Source organism: Medicago truncatula, chromosome 5 (genome assembly GCF_003473485.1).
Source record: "Medicago truncatula cultivar Jemalong A17 chromosome 5, MtrunA17r5.0-ANR, whole genome shotgun sequence".
NCBI classification, from domain to species: domain Eukaryota; kingdom Viridiplantae; phylum Streptophyta; class Magnoliopsida; order Fabales; family Fabaceae; genus Medicago; species Medicago truncatula.
Genome location: NC_053046.1, coordinates 1,508,444 through 1,524,310, shown reverse-complemented (window position 1 = coordinate 1,524,310; position 15,867 = coordinate 1,508,444). Strand labels below are relative to the sequence as shown.

Genomic DNA, 15,867 nt, shown 5'->3' with positions numbered 1-15,867 from the left:
TAATTATTAAAATCATATAATTTAAAAGTGATAAAAGATATTTATATTATCACGTTTCTTATCTACCTAAACTCCAAATGAACATTTATAAAATCATGCGATTGAACTCAAATGGTTAATAGTCTTCGTCAAAAGACGAATCTTTCAGAGAATCCATATTTAAATCCTCAAAAGAGTATTATTGTTATATTGTTGCATGTTTCATGAGTTTGTGTAAGATATTCAAATTGAACATTCAATTTAAAATTCTTTGTAATTGTATATATGATATAATTTTAAAAAAAAGAAATGAGGAAGAGAACATTATTATTATTAATAATATTGACACTTATGGCCATTTTACAACACTTTCATATGAGATGTAAACTTTGTGTCTTGAGGTTATAATGTCAAGCTCATCATTGAAGTGACACCTCATGAACATATTAAACTTCAGACAAGTTTATTTTATTCAAACAAAAACTATAGTGATTTTAAATAATACTTAATAAAAAGTAAATTATCAAAGAATCTTATATGGCTACACTGCGAAGAACAACTGTTTCAATGGTAAGTCTAGGTCCAAAGCCCCCATTCAAGTCCTTCACCAATGGTCTTAATTCCCTCTTGAGCTGATTTCTTTCTCATCTCGTCTAAGATGAACAATACACATGCACTTGACATATTACCATATTCACTAAGAATTGCCTTCATCTTTCAGGTTTTAAGGCTAATTTTTGCTCAACTTGGTCAATAATTGCGGCTCCATCTGGGTGAGCAATCCAAAATATTGAGTTGTAATCAGAGATGTTTAATGGTTGAAATGCCTCAATCAGTGCTTAATCAATGTTTTTGAGACAGTCACAGAGACATCTTTAAGAAGACGAAATGTTAGTCCAACTTCACGAAGGTGACCGTCAATGGCACCTTCACTATTTGGAGCAATTGTTTGTGCAGTCCAAACCATCTCAAATATAGATTTCTCAATTTCTGGTACAGGGTCAGTACCAACAATGAGTGCAGCAGCTCCATCTCCAAATAATGCTTGTCCAACAAGACTGTCCAAATGAGTATCACCAGGGCCACAAAATGTGACTGCAATGACTTTAGAACAAACAACCAACACACGAGCATCTTGGTTATTTTCAGCCAAATCCTTTGCCAAATGAAGCACAGTGCCACCTGCAAAACACCTTTGTTGGTACATCATGTACCTTTTTACATATGGGTGAAGACCTAAAAGTTTGGTAAGTTGATAATGAGCTCCAGACATATCAACACCACTTGTGGTGCAAAAGATTAAATGTGTAATCTTTGATTTTGGCTGGCCCCATTCTTTTATAGCCTTCACTGCAACCTCTTTTCCTAGCCTAGGTACCTTTACAACCACCATGTCTTGCCTAGCATCCAATGATGGTGCCGTATAAGCACAAACATTGGGATTCTCTTTCAAAATCTCTTCTGTAATATACATGTATCTCCTCTTAGATCATCGATTTATCACCTGAAAGCATTTAGAGAGAAAGAACATTAGTACAACAATTTGTGGGTTATACCAAAAGTCAGTCATATGATAATAGGTATGAATGTTCTCTAATATACGTGAATTAGTTACAAAGAAATAACATTTGTACAATAATTTGTACATCATTTAATTTTCTCAAATAATAGAAAAACTAATTGAATTCTCTAATATACCCTTCATGGGAACTTCTTCCACGAGTATCAAAAAGTTATTGAAAAATAAAATTTAAATTAATTACAAGGTATTTTTAGAATAATAACATTAAATATGATAATGTTTTTGTTTAGTTTTTGTTTTGAAGAAATTAAATATGATAATGTTTGTTAAGTTATTACATTTGAGACTACAATACAATACGTACGTTCATATGAAATAAACTTTTAAACAGACTAAGATACTATAAGATGTTTACGAAAAGCGATATCCAAGTCTAAAAAAATAAGCCTACAACAAACTACATGTCAAACTTAGACCTTACAAAGCCGAACTCGAACCAATCTATTTCCACCCCTATATAAAAGAAACAATTCAAAGTCATTAGTTTTTTAGTTTAAAAAGAAAATAAATTTAAATAAATAAATATAAAAAGTGAGTTATTTGTTTACTCTATATACAGGATTATTTGAATCTTTTCATTTGGGTGTAAGATTAGTTTGGCTTTCTTAAATTAAAATAAGATTTATTCTAAAAAATAGGCATATTTTCAAATATAACAAAAAGTATTTATTCTATTTTTTATTAATAAAAAATATTTATTATATTCAAAAATTTCAAAAAGAAAAAATATATTTTTGGATTAACCCTAATTTGTAATACGTGCGTTATTCTTTCTCAAAATATGAAAAACCTATCAACCAAAAAATATATGAAAACCCTAATTTGTACTATAAATAGATAGAGGTTGGAGAATTAATACGGTATAGCACGCTGCCGCCGCCGTGATCCTCTGCAGCTTTTTGTCACGATCGACCCTCAGCAGAGGTTTTGATAAGTTCACACTTTTATCTCTGAATGATATCAAGTTGTTTCTTTCGTTGGATGATCACATATGTTTCTTCATATTTAATGGTTGTTCATTGATCACCTCATCACCTTAAAAGATAAACGAGCCTGAGTTCAAAACGAAGACAGAAGAAATAGGTGCATCTTTTGTTTGTTTGTTTATTTTTTCATACTCAAATTTGTCTTTAATATTTGTATTCATCTACTTACATGATCAAACTTTTGTAATAAAATTGGTGTCCTACGTTTTTACAGTTTCCATAGAAAGCTGGTGTTTTTGTCTGTTTAGTTGTTTTTTTTACGGTTTCCTATCTATCTATTTCCAACAACATAGGTCTAGTACAAAAAAAAAAAAAAAAAGCACGTCTCTTTTGTTTGAATTTATTTTTCCTATACAGTCATCATATCATAGTAACCCACTTTATTTCAACAAAAAAAAAAAAAAGAATTGGAAAAATGGAAATCAAGCAAAACCAGCTGCGAATCTCTTTGTCGGTTGATGCTTTCTGGTTGACCCCTTCCTTTGGCTCCCCACTTCTATTGTCTTAATTGAATACGATAAGATTTAATTGTCGTAGTTGAATACGAGACTGATTTATATTTTTTAATTTTTTTGATTGAATATCTCAAAATAAAAATATATTTTACGATCTTTTGAAATCTCAATCCAATAACACCTCCTTTTCTTCATATTTAGAGCTTTAGAGGTGAAAAGAACCTCAGTTCAAACGTGGAGGTACAAGAAGACATCTTTTATTTGTTTGGTTGTTTTTTCATACTCAAATTTATCAATTTTTTTTTTTTTTAAGACGCAAATTTATCAATGTTGTCTTTAATATTTATATTTGTCTATCTATTTATTTTTGTCTATCAAACTTCGTAATTGACGTCGTTTTCATAATTTCCATAGAAAGATGGTGTTTTAATAAATCAAACCTTTTGAAATTTATTACTTGCGTATCTTCCATATATCCCTAAGGTTTATTACTCAATTGGATTTGGGAGGGTTCTTCAAACATACAAGCTTCCACATATACTGGCGAACAACCAAGCAAAAAATTGATAAATTCAATCTCATGTAGCACACCCCCATCCCTTCCAAAAGAGGGAAATATACCCAACTATGCCATGGGTAAGGACTTATTGAAATCTAAAGTTTGGAAGAGCTTGTAATCAAGCGAATGATTACCAATATATTTCCTTCATATCCTTAAAACTTACTGGTTCCATTTTCATATAAAGATGCCCTAGGTCATGATAACCTCTGCTCAAATACTTCAAGAAAGTGCAAGAATGAAAAGCAACTAGGATGAATCAACTTTAAATAATAATAACCAAGAAAAACTTAACAAAATTGCAATTTGAACTTACTGGATTGACTCTGTTTAGACTAATAAAATTATCTTTTGTTGTTGCAAAACAAAACATAGTACATATATTTAAAAATTTGAAGAGTGCATAGATTATACATTACTGCATATTAAAATGTAATTTACTTGTATCAATCATCTAACTTGTTGTCTTTTATATGCAAACACGATTTACTTCTTAATTATAAATGATATATTTTTCAAATAAATAACTATGTAGAATATAAAGCTAATGACAATTATATTATTTTTAAGGTTTATTGATGTGTTTAGCCCTTGCAATTAGGCGGCATTTAAAAATTCGTCCCTGTAATTGCTAATCCTGGCATTTTAACCCTGCAATTGTTAATCGTTTAAAATTTGGTCCTTGGACCAAATTAATCACTGCCACGTCACTAATTTGATGACGTGGCAATCACTGTCACACATGAAATTCCAATTTTGCCCTTAAGAAGAGGACAAAATATTGAAGAAAGAATTGGAAACCCAGGGGTAAATTTGGAATTTCATGTGGCGTGGCAGTGATTAAGTGGGGAGAGGGACGAAATTTTAAACGATTAACAATTGCAGGGTTAAAATGCCAGGATTAGCAATTACAGGGACGAATTTTTAAATGCCGCCTAATTGCAAGGGCTAAACACATCAATAAGCCTAATTTTAATATGATGGTAAATGTTGAACTCTACACAAGTTTTTCATCCTTACATAAAAATCAAGCAAATTTGAAAGTGATATATGAAAATAAAATAATTAAGCATCTCATATAGCAACACTACGCAAAACAACAGTTTCAATAGTAAGTCCCGGTCCAAAGCCAAATAACACACCCCATTCATGTCCTTCTCCGGTAGTCTTCAATCCATCTTGAGCTGATTTCTTTCTCATTTCATCTAAGATAAACAAAACACATGCACTTGACATATTTCCATATTCACTAAGCACTTCTCTAGTGGCTTTCATCTTTTCAGGCTTTAAGGCTAACTTTTGCTCTACTTGATCTAAAATTGCAGGGCCACCAGGGTGTGCAATCCAGAAGATTGAGTTGTAGTCAGAAACTCCTAATGGTTGGAAAGCATCAACCAATGCTTTATTGATGTTCTTTGAAACAATTTCAGGAACATCTTTAAGAAGGTGAAATGTTAGTCCAGCTTCACGAAGGTGACCGTCAATGGCTCCTTCGCTATCAGGCGCGATTGTTTGTGCAGTCCAAACCATTTCAAATATAGGTTTCTCAATTTCTGGTATTGGATCTGAACCAACAATTAGTGCAGCAGCTCCATCTCCAAATAGAGCTTGTCCAACAAGGCTGTCCAAGTGAGTATCACTAGGGCCGCGAAATGTGACTGCAGTGACTTCGGAACAGACAACCAACACACGGGCACCTTTGTTGTTCTCAGCCAAGTCCTTGGCCAAACGAAGCACCGTCCCACCTGCAAAACATCCTTGCTGGTACATCATGTACCTCTTCACATATGGGCGAAGACCTAAGAGTTTGGTGAGTTGGTAATCAGCTCCAGGCATGTCTACACCACTTGTGGTGCAAACAATTAAGTGAGTAATCTTTGACTTTGGCTGACCCCATTCTTTTATAGCTTTTACGGCAGCCTCCTTTCCTAGTCTAGGTACCTCTACCACCACCATGTCTTGCCTAGCATCCAATGAAGGTGCCATGTATTCACAAACACTGGGATTCTCTTTTAAAATCTCCTCTGTTAGGTACATGTATCTTCTCTTAATCATAGATTTATCACCTGAAGGTAATTATGAAGAGATGATATTAGTTCAACAAATTTGGGTGATACGAAATCAATGGCATCTAAAATGTCTCCTAGTGCTAATAATTTTTTTTTCATGTGACAGGCAAGTTTAATATTGTCAATGTCTTTTACAAACAATGATATTTGCACCGTATACAATATGATTCAAAGATGCAATAGCCAATAGGTATATAATATGATCCAAAAATAAACCATAAGTAAATGAACTGAGGTAATATATCAAGAATGTACTTGTCCATGTATATTTATAAAAAAAAGAACATTGATTTTATTACCTAGAAATGTAGTGATAAAATATGAAAAAACACTTACACATGCGTTGAAATTTCTCTTTGAGTTCAGTTTTGTGTTCACTGTTTGTGATTCTAAAGTAGAAATCAGGATATGTGCTTTGTTCAACACAATTTGGTGGATTTGCAGTGCCAATGGCCAAAATGGTTGCAGGACCTTCTGCTCTCTGAGCCTTGCGAATTTCAGATACACTCACCATCTTGGTATTTTTAGTAAGTTTCTTTTATGTAGCAAATATATGATATATATTTATATTCTGAACTTAACTGGTTTTCAGTTCTTGTTGTAGAAAGGAAAGGGGTGAAGAGTGTTGTGGTGGAAAGATGTTTAGAGTGAGATGGTTTTTATATGAAAGTTGTTAGTAGCATAGCATCCCATGTTTGAATAAAACACTTTGCATTATTCAAAATTTGATATTCAACAAACCAATGGCTGGCTGGCTGCGTCCATGACTTTGATGAAGACTCTCTAGTCAAAAAGAATAAATTGAGAGTTGAGGTTGAGTTTTGGAAATGAGCTGAAAACGTTGAATTTTTTGGGTTTTGCAAGTTACAAATATTTCACTCACCACTCATTCCCTCTTTTATTTCTGATATTTTTAAAATATAATAATAATAATAATAATTTATTGTTTAATTTTTTTTGGAGATGTCTATCCCTACGATTTTTTGAGTTGTCTCTTTAAACCCTCGAGGGTAAATTCTCATTTGTCTTATTTAGTGATCATATTTTATTCAATCAAATACCTATTTTTTTAAATAATCACACAAAATTTTGTTACTTTCATTATTTTTATGAAAAAAAGGAGAGAACACGCTAGAGATTATTGAATTGGATCAGTAAATTTTGAGGTTATGAAAGAGATACTTGTAGCCCTTTACTTGATTACTATCTCTCCCAACCTAAAGAAGCTTTACATATCACTAAAACGCATATAAGATTTAGTAACACTTTAAAATTATAAATAAATCAAAAATAAATGTTACTATTTAGATCTTGTAACAATTGACTAGTATTAGATAAAGCTGATGTTAATAAATAATTTCAGTAACACTTGAGAGTATTACATATATGTCCTTACTCATTATATTGTTGAGTAAATTTCCCCTGTTTTTATTAATTAATATGAACATTCTGTTATTAATACTTGCATATCATCCACCCCTACAGTCAAATATTTAAGGTTTATTACTCAATTGAAATTGAAAGGTTTCATTAAACTTTCCATATATGCATAAGATTTAGATTTTTGGTTAAAAGAATGCCCCTCAGATTCTGTACTTAGCAAGCTAAAAGTGGTGAATTTGGAAGACATGGTGGTGTGCTACAAGAGATTGAATTTATCAATTTCTTTTTTGGTTGTTTACCTATTATGGACACAATGTTATCATACCTTTATACATGATAATATGTTGATTGAAATAATGAAATTTTGAAGAGATTCTTCTGAAGTAGAAATTGATTTCATGCTTGAAAATTATCCAATCCAATTTTCTTCAGGTTAGGGATACTAGAGGTTCTTTCAACCCCTTCACTTGTCCTCCAATAAATGATAAGCTACCATAACTACATTCTTTATCCTACATTATGTGAAAATATTTTAATCTTCTATGCTTGAGTTCAAATATTTTGGATGACTCTCAAATCACTATTTTTTTTTTTAATTCCATGTATGCTTCCTTAAACGGGCTTAACTTTCCTTTTCCTTTTATTTGCTTGATTTTATAGCTTGTTTTGGATAAGTCCTCATCCAACTTTTTTTATGGGAAAAAAAGTCATGAAGTGGAAATTAGGGTTTCACTCTAGCAGTCTTCCCTTGGATGAAACCATACTTTATTTTAGTCTTACTTATTTTTTTTCCCTTACGAGCGTTGGATGTGACTCATCAAAATCAAGCAAAAAAAATAATAATTATAATTATACTAATTTAAAGAATCATACAATGAATTCAGGAAAAATAATAATGATTTGAGACTCATCCAAAATATTTGAACTCGGAAGAGTTACGCAGGACTTGTAGCGTCCTATTGAATAGATTGTGCAAAGAAATTTGGCATTCCTCTCTCCCAAGTTGCATCTGAAGGATATGGGAGGTGTATTGAAAGAACTTCTAGTGTCCTAATTATTTTTTGAATATGAAATCAATATTTGTTTTAGAAGCTCTTTCGACTAATATTTCCAACAAATATTTTGTATCATAAATACAAGGAACGAGAATAATTGTCTCGAAAACAAGTGAACAACCAAGCAAAAATTTGATGAATTCAATCTCGTGTGGCACACGACTCATATCTTTTGAGTTCACAACTTTAAGCTTGCTAAGTTCAGAATCCGAAAGACATTCTTTTCCCTAAAATCCAAATCTTTTGTGTATGTGGAAGCTTGTATGTTTGATGAACCCTCCCAAATTCAATTAAGTAAATAAACCTTAAATATTTGATCATTCTAGTGATGTGTAATTGCTTAATTTGTAAAAAGAGGTAAATTTACCCTACTATGCCATGAGTAAGGTACTTGTTGAAAACTAAAGTTTCTTTAGATTGGAAGAGCTAGTAATCTAGTGAATGACTACAGATATTTCCTTAAAACTTACCGAATCCATTTTCAATACTATAATTTGTTATACATCATACAAAATGCCCTAGGTCATGATAAGCTATGCTCAAATACTTCAAGAACGTGCAAAAATGAAAAGCATGCATGTTAGCTATACATCACAATAGAACACCATTCATCTGTTGAAAAGAATGAATGTGAAACTAGGTTGAATCAACTTTAAATAATAACAACAAAAGGTTAACTTTTGAAATCCATAAAGCCATGAAACTCTCTCAAGATTAGACACACCACCAAGAAACTTAACAAAATTGGCATATATATACTAGACAAATGTTCTTGAATTCACATTGGAGACACAAGTAATTGAAGTTCAGAGCAATCCTGAGCAAGTAAAAGTTTTTCCTTAATGAAAAAAAGGTAACAACATTGAATCAAATCATTTTGATGTTTGAGGATCCTCTAGGCTCTAATAAAGCTCCCTCTTCAGGTGCAAAAGATTTCATTACTGTGGTTCATAATTTTGAGTGGTGATACATGCAGATCCATAGGTGACATACACACTTAAACCTCCACATAAACATATGACATGTAGCCTAGACCCCATATACACTTTGTCTCTCTTCTCTTTCATCCATCTCTCTCCTCTCAAATATGTGGGGGGTGTATGTGTGGTATGAAAATATGAGTGGTCTACCAATCATTTTTCCATAATTTTTGAGTCCTTATAGGTATACCACCATAGGTGGCAATACACCTTCTACCACCCTTATGTGTGGCAATGTCATTAATAATTAACAAACAACCCAAAAGTCACAAAAAAAAAGGTTTAATTAATCATTTGATCCCTTAAGTTATTTATTGGTTTCATTTTGGTCCCATAAATTATTAACGTTACATTTTGGTCCCTTAAGTTATATTCCGTTAGTCAAATAAATCCTTGCTGTTAACTTTTGTCAAAAAAAACTTTAAATTTCATCATCAAACTCAGAAATTCCTAATCAAAATTTCGCTTCAACACGATGTTAGGGAGAGAAAGAAGCTAGGGATCCATGTCTACAGAGAGAAAAATAGTGCAGAAACTCATAGTTAGAATGAACAAGCTCCATTAATTGAAGCAAACACAATAATTCTTAAAAATGCATTTGTACTTCCACGCACGTGTCTAGGGTTTCTGGCACATTCGAGTTTTCAGACAGAGATGAAGTGATGATTGAATAAACTAATAATAGAAATAGATGGAGAAATTGGCGAACTAGAAGACGATTTTCATCGTAAGGCCAATTATAGAGACCGATTTTAGGAAAATTGGAAGTTGAGGTTGAGCTTTGGAAATGAGATGAAAAATGGTTAAATGTTTGGATTTTGTGGGTTACAAATATTTCACTCAACGCTCATTCCCTCTTTTTTTTTTTTTTTTTTTTTTTTTTTTTTTTTGTCTAGTATATCTGATATATTTAACATACATTAATGATAATTTTTTATTGTATTTTTTTTTATAGATGTCTATGCCTTCATACAATGATGTTTCCGTAGGTATATATTTTCTATACCTACGATTTTATGGGCTGTCTCTATAAACCTTTGAGGGTGAATTTAATTTTTTTTTTTTTTTTTGTAGTGATCATATTTTATTCAATCAAATACCTATATATATTTTTTTTAAATAATCACATAAATTTTGTAACTTCCATTATTTTTATGGAAAAAAAGAAGAGACCACACTAGGTATGGTATAAAGCTATTTACCATATCAAATATACATACATGCATACACATATATATAACTTTCTGTATTTATTCTTCATAAAGATAGAAACTTAGGCGAGATGGAAAATATTACATAATTAAAAAAAAAAATTGAGCATCTTATATAACTATACTATGCAAAACAACAGTTTCAATGGTAAGTCCAGGTCCAAAGCTTAACAATACACCCCATTCTTGTCCTTCACCTGTGGTCTTAAGTCGATCTTGAGTCGATTTCCTTCTCATCTCATTCAAGATGAACAATACAGATGCACTAGACATATTACCATATTCACTAAGCACTTCCCTAACGACCCTCAACTTTTCAGCTTTCAAGCCTAACTTTTGCTCAATTTGATCTAGAATTGCAGGACCACCCGGATGAGCAATCCAAAAGATTGAGTTATAATCAGAGATTCCTAATGGTTGAAATGCCTCAACTAGTACTTTATCAATATTCTTTGAGACAATCTCAGAGACATCCTTACGAATATTATATGTTAGCCCAACTTCACGAAGTTGACCACAAATAGCTCCTTCACTATCAGAAGCAATTGTTTGTGCAGTCCAAACTAACTCAAATAAAGGTTTCTCAATTTCAGGTACTAGGTCAGAGCCAACAATGACTGCCGCAGCTCCATCTCCAAATATTGCTTGTCCAACAAGTTTGTGTAGGTGAGTATTACTAGGTCCACAAAATGAGATTGCAGTGATTTCAGAACAAACAACCAACACACGAGCACCTTTGTTATTCTCAGCTAAGTCCTTCGCCAAACGAAGTACTGTTCCACCTGCATAACACCCTAGTTGGTACATCATGTACCTTTTCACATATGGGTTAAGACCTAAGAGTTTTGTTAGTTGGTAATCCGCACCAGGCATGTCTACACCACTATAGGTGCAAAAAATTAAATGTGTAATATTTGACTTCGGTTGACCCCATTCTTCGATAGCCTTCACTGCAGCCTCCTTCCCTAGTCTAGGTATCTCTACCGCCATCATGTCTTGCCTAGCATCCAAAGAAGGTGTCTTATCGAAGCAAAAATTTGGATTATCTTTCAAAATCTCTTCTGTTAAGTACACATGTCTCTTCCTAATCATAGATTTATCACCTAAAGGAGTTATAAAGAAATGGCATATAAGTACAACAATATTTTGGCAATACCAAAGTCCAAAGCTAAATCACATAAAATAAAAATAGTCTTTTTTTCTTGAGGGAAAAATAAAAATAGTCTTGTAATGCAATATTTCTCTATTGATATAGTAGGCAAAATTAACGTCACAATGACTTAAAAAATAATGTTATTTGTTAACTGTATTGTATTTGTTTTCTTATATTATCAGGTTTGAGGTAAAAAAATATATAAAATGACAAATGAAATATTTGAATGTGATTGAGTCACATAAACAAGTAGAAATGTGGGATAAACATTTATAATTACACTTCAAAAAAAACATTTATAATTACAAAAATAATATGTATATATAACAAAACCTATGATTAATTTAGTACGTAATTTAAATTTCAGATTCACATTTGTGAAATTCAATTTATTTATTTTCTTTAAGAAAACATAGTATAAAATTAATAAGAATTGAAGCTAAAGTATTCTGAAAATAAAAATAAAGATGATTTATTCTTCTTCAAAAAAGAAAAGGTAGTACGTATTTTATTATAAGTCATTTTGAAAGAAAAAAATGTTTTGATTTTTTTATATGTCGTTTAACAATACCAATGCATCATTAATGATTTTTTTTTCTTACCATACCCTTGCCCATTTATTATTCTATCTTCTTTCTATTATTTTAGTTTCTTTTTCTCATATCATTATAAGGGATAGGGAAATACTCTATGATACGAAACAAACCAACGAAAATTCGGACAAAACCGATGAAACCGAAAATCCAAACCGAATCAAACTGAGAAAATATCCGACCTTGTTTGGTTCGGTTCAAAACCGAACTGAACCAACCTAAACCGATGTAGTTAAGTTTGGTTCTCAGTATTTTATTTTGAGATCCAATAAACCGATGAACCGAACCGATGCTAACATGACTCCCCATTTTAGTAATATTATCCCTTCTCGCACACACTTATGATTAAGCTCAAAATTGAAGTCCAACCTAAAATACTCCTTAATACATTCACTTTCTCCCATCATCATTTCATCTCATCACTCACACTCTAATTCGTTTTTGCAAAAAAAGAACACTTGTCGTCGATCACCCCTAACTCATCGTTCCTCACCGCCGTCAGGATCGTCCATCTCTTTTTAGTTTTTTCATATTAGTTATAAAAAGTAGTTTGAAAAACAGAGAATATGGAAAACAAAGTTCTATGAAATATTTGAGTATGTTGTATAGATGAAACACAAATTTGTGAAAATATGATTTTTTTTATTGTATTTTCAAACAAACCGATCAACCGAACCGATCCAAACCGACTAGTTTGGTTCATTTTCTTTTTTGAAAAACAGAAAAAACCGAACCAATCTGAACCGATGAAGATTTCATGGATTCAGACATTTTTTTGACTGAAAACCAATACAAACCGAACCGTTACGCCCCTACCCTACCCATGATTGCCACTAGAAGCCAAAATTACTTAATATTAAATAAAAAATTTGTTACGGATGGAAAAAAAATCTTTCCATCCGTAACATAGGTCATTTTTTGTTTTCCCCATTGTAAATTTTTTTTTTTGATTTACCCCCTTGTAAAATATATTTTTTTGGAATACCCCCCCTAATAGGTCATAAAAAAACGACTTTATTATTTTTTTTGCAGAATTTTTCATTTTTTTATGACCTATTAGGAAAAAATATATTTTACAGGGGGTAAATAAAAAAAAATATTTTACAGGGGGGAAAACAAAAAATGACCTATATTACAGGGGGTAAATCACCATTAACCCATCTTGTAAAATCATTTATAATTTCTCTTTCCAATACAAAATTAACTATATTTTTTAATATGTGTGAAAATATCAAAATGATCTATAATAAAATATGGAGGGAGTAAAAGTTAAACGACGAAATGGTTGACGTCTCCTCCTTTTCGTTATGGTATGCAAACACAAAACAAAACAAGATCGTTAAAAATGATATGTTTTTCAAATTAAATGATTATTTTTTTATTTTCTTTTTAGAAAAGCAAACAAACTCGTCAATTTTATAACGATCAAACAGATTAACCAGTCCAAATTCACATAAAAAGTGTACTAGAGAAGTGAATTTAAACAGGAAGTATAGAGAAAATTTTTACTAACATATGCGCTGGAATTTCTTTTTTAATTCAGTCTTGTGCTCATTGTTTGTGACTCTGAAATAGAGATCAGGATATGTGCTTTGTTCAATACAATTTGTTGGATTTGCAGTGCCAATAGCTAAGATAGTTGTAGGGCCTTCTGCCCTTTGAGCCCTTCGAATTTCAGATACAGTTACCATCTTAATATATGTTTTCTAATTATAAAGCAAAAAAGTAATATAATAATGTGCTTTTTAAGATCATACATAGAATAATATGGTGGTACGTAGTAGTTTGTATGTGTATTTATAGTAGTGCAATTTGAACTCGATCGTGGAAAGGGACATGGTTGATATTAATTGGACGGTAGCTTAACATCGACGTTGTTTGACTAAAACACTTTTGACATTTATGGAAAGCTTTCAATATATTGGACTTTGATGGATATTTCGTTGGGTTGAGTGTGGATATTGTATATAGACAATAGACCATCCTTTTGCCTTGATTCTCAAATAATATGAGACTTTAAATGTGCCAAAAGAGTTGTCTCTAATCGATGTTAAGAGTTCGTGTGTTGTCTCCCTAGTGAATTCCTAAACTTTTAGTTCCAACTTCCAACCTCAAATAAGCCATCTAAAACCGACTATACCTAGAAATGTGGTGTAGTGTTTTTGAAAGTGTAACTCAACAAATACTATGGCTTCTTTCTGGTTGTGTCCGTGACATGTTGGAGTTGGGTGGCAGATATGTCAAATAACCTCATGATAACTTTGAGGACCATTTTTACTCTCAAACCTTTTGGTTTACGGCACAGTGATATTCATTTTTCATATTTTAAGCCTAACTTGTGCTCAACTTGATCTATAATTGCAGGTCCACTCGGATGAGCAATCCAGAAGATTGGGTTGTAATTGAAGATGTTTAATGGTTGGAATTAGGGGGGTTCAAATCCAAAATAAAACCGCAAATCGATCCAAAAAAATCGAAAATTGTAAAAAACCGAATATATTTGGATGTGTTTGGATATTGTTTTGTAAAAACCGCTAAGATCGGATCGGGTTTCGGATCACCTTTTCAAAACCGAATTAAACAGAACCGAACCGAAAAAATAAATATTAATACTTATATATTCTTTTATTAGTATTATATATTGCATTATTATGTTGCTTGTTAAATTTTAATCATATATATTGCACTAATTTAATCTATATTATTATGACTACATATGTTTAAAAAATAATTGATAATTTTCATACAATAATTTTAACTTCTTAATATATTTTGCATCAAACCTATTATTTCACCGTGTTTGTGTAATATTAATATTAATAAAAAAAATTATATTCTTCAAAAAAGAGTAACTAAAAAAATATATTTTGCATTTTGGATGTCCAAAAACCGATCCAAATTAAACCGCATATATTTGGATCGGTTCGGTTTGGATTTTTTTAGAATACTCATCCAAACCGAACCGAACCACATGTGATATTTATTTCGGATCGGTTGACATTTTACCTCAAAACTGATCCAAACCGGACCGCGAACACCCCTAGTTGGAATGCTTCAGTTAATGCTTTATCAATATTCATTGAGAAAATCCCACGAACATGAATGTTAGCCCAACTTCACGAAGTGAAGGCCACCTTCATTGCGTGGAGCAATTGTTTATATAGTCCATGCCATAAAAAATATAACTTTTTCAATTTCTTGTATTCGGTTAGAACCAACAATGAGCGCATGAGCTCCATCTCCAAATAATGTTTGTCCAACTGTTTACACTGATTTTTGACAATACAAATGATATTATCCAAAACTGTTAAGAACCGAATTAAAGTCCTTTTTGAGGTTCTTTGAGTTTAGCGATTTATGGTCTCTTTCCTTATGTCTTTGTTGAGAACAAATCCAATCGTTCTCATTAGTGTTATAATTGCTTCCAACTTTAATAAAACAATTTATCAAATGACGACTCAAAAGAAATAACACTCAAATGAGCATTCAAAAGAAAGAAAATGAAAGTAAAAATGCAAAATGTAGTAAACAAAAGGAAAATAAAGCGGTAATAAAGGAATTAAATTGCAGGGAATATAATGGTGTGGTTGGAAACCGTTTATCTGTCCACTCCTGAACCCGTTTTCTCCCATGGCGTGGGTGTTGCGGAGTTTTCAGAAATCAATGATTTTGCAGAAAAAACTACCAATAAATCCTACGGTCTAAATTAAAAGTAGAAATAACTTCCTTTACTTAGAGCCCTACACTTGACATAATTACAAGACATCATAAAATAACTTCCATGCCCTCCAGCCTTGTTTGCCGCCACGCGCTCCACTTTGCCTTATTGCACTCCAATTGTAACTTCAGATTATTTCTCATT

General features: G+C 31.9%; 2 protein-coding genes and 1 pseudogene across 2 annotated transcripts; all 3 read right to left on the bottom strand.

Annotated features, from left to right (window-relative positions):
* Positions 1-512: 512 nt before the first annotated feature.
* LOC11435527 (chalcone synthase 2-like) lies at positions 513-1,477 on the bottom strand (annotated as a pseudogene).
* Positions 1,478-4,510: 3,033 nt separating this feature from the next.
* On the bottom strand, positions 4,511-6,266 carry LOC11442534 (chalcone synthase 4). Its single transcript, XM_003610807.4, has 2 exons — positions 5,967-6,266; positions 4,511-5,627 (listed from the first exon to the last, which is right to left on the bottom strand). The coding sequence occupies exons 1-2, from the start codon at positions 6,142-6,144 to the stop codon at positions 4,636-4,638; spliced, it is 1,170 nt and encodes a 389-aa protein (XP_003610855.1). The 5' UTR covers positions 6,145-6,266; the 3' UTR covers positions 4,511-4,635.
* Positions 6,267-10,333: 4,067 nt separating this feature from the next.
* LOC11428910 (chalcone synthase 5) lies at positions 10,334-13,696 on the bottom strand. Its single transcript, XM_003610805.4, has 2 exons — positions 13,519-13,696; positions 10,334-11,362 (listed from the first exon to the last, which is right to left on the bottom strand). Exons 1-2 carry the CDS (start codon positions 13,694-13,696, stop codon positions 10,371-10,373), a joined length of 1,170 nt encoding a protein of 389 aa, XP_003610853.3. The 3' UTR covers positions 10,334-10,370.
* Between the last annotated feature and the right edge of the window lie 2,171 nt (positions 13,697-15,867).

Excerpts from the sequence above, each read along its gene's own strand:
- LOC11442534 (XM_003610807.4), bottom strand. The coding sequence starts at position 6,144 with ATGGTGAGTGTATCTGAAATTCGCAAGGCTCAGAGAGCAGAAGGTCCT. Across the intron at positions 5,628-5,966 it reads AGAGAAATTTCAACGCATGT|GTGATAAATCTATGATTAAG; the intron begins GTAAGTGTTTTT and ends AATTACCTTCAG.
- LOC11428910 (XM_003610805.4), bottom strand. The coding sequence starts at position 13,696 with ATGGTAACTGTATCTGAAATTCGAAGGGCTCAAAGGGCAGAAGGCCCT. Across the intron at positions 11,363-13,518 it reads AAAGAAATTCCAGCGCATAT|GTGATAAATCTATGATTAGG; the intron begins GTTAGTAAAAAT and ends TAACTCCTTTAG.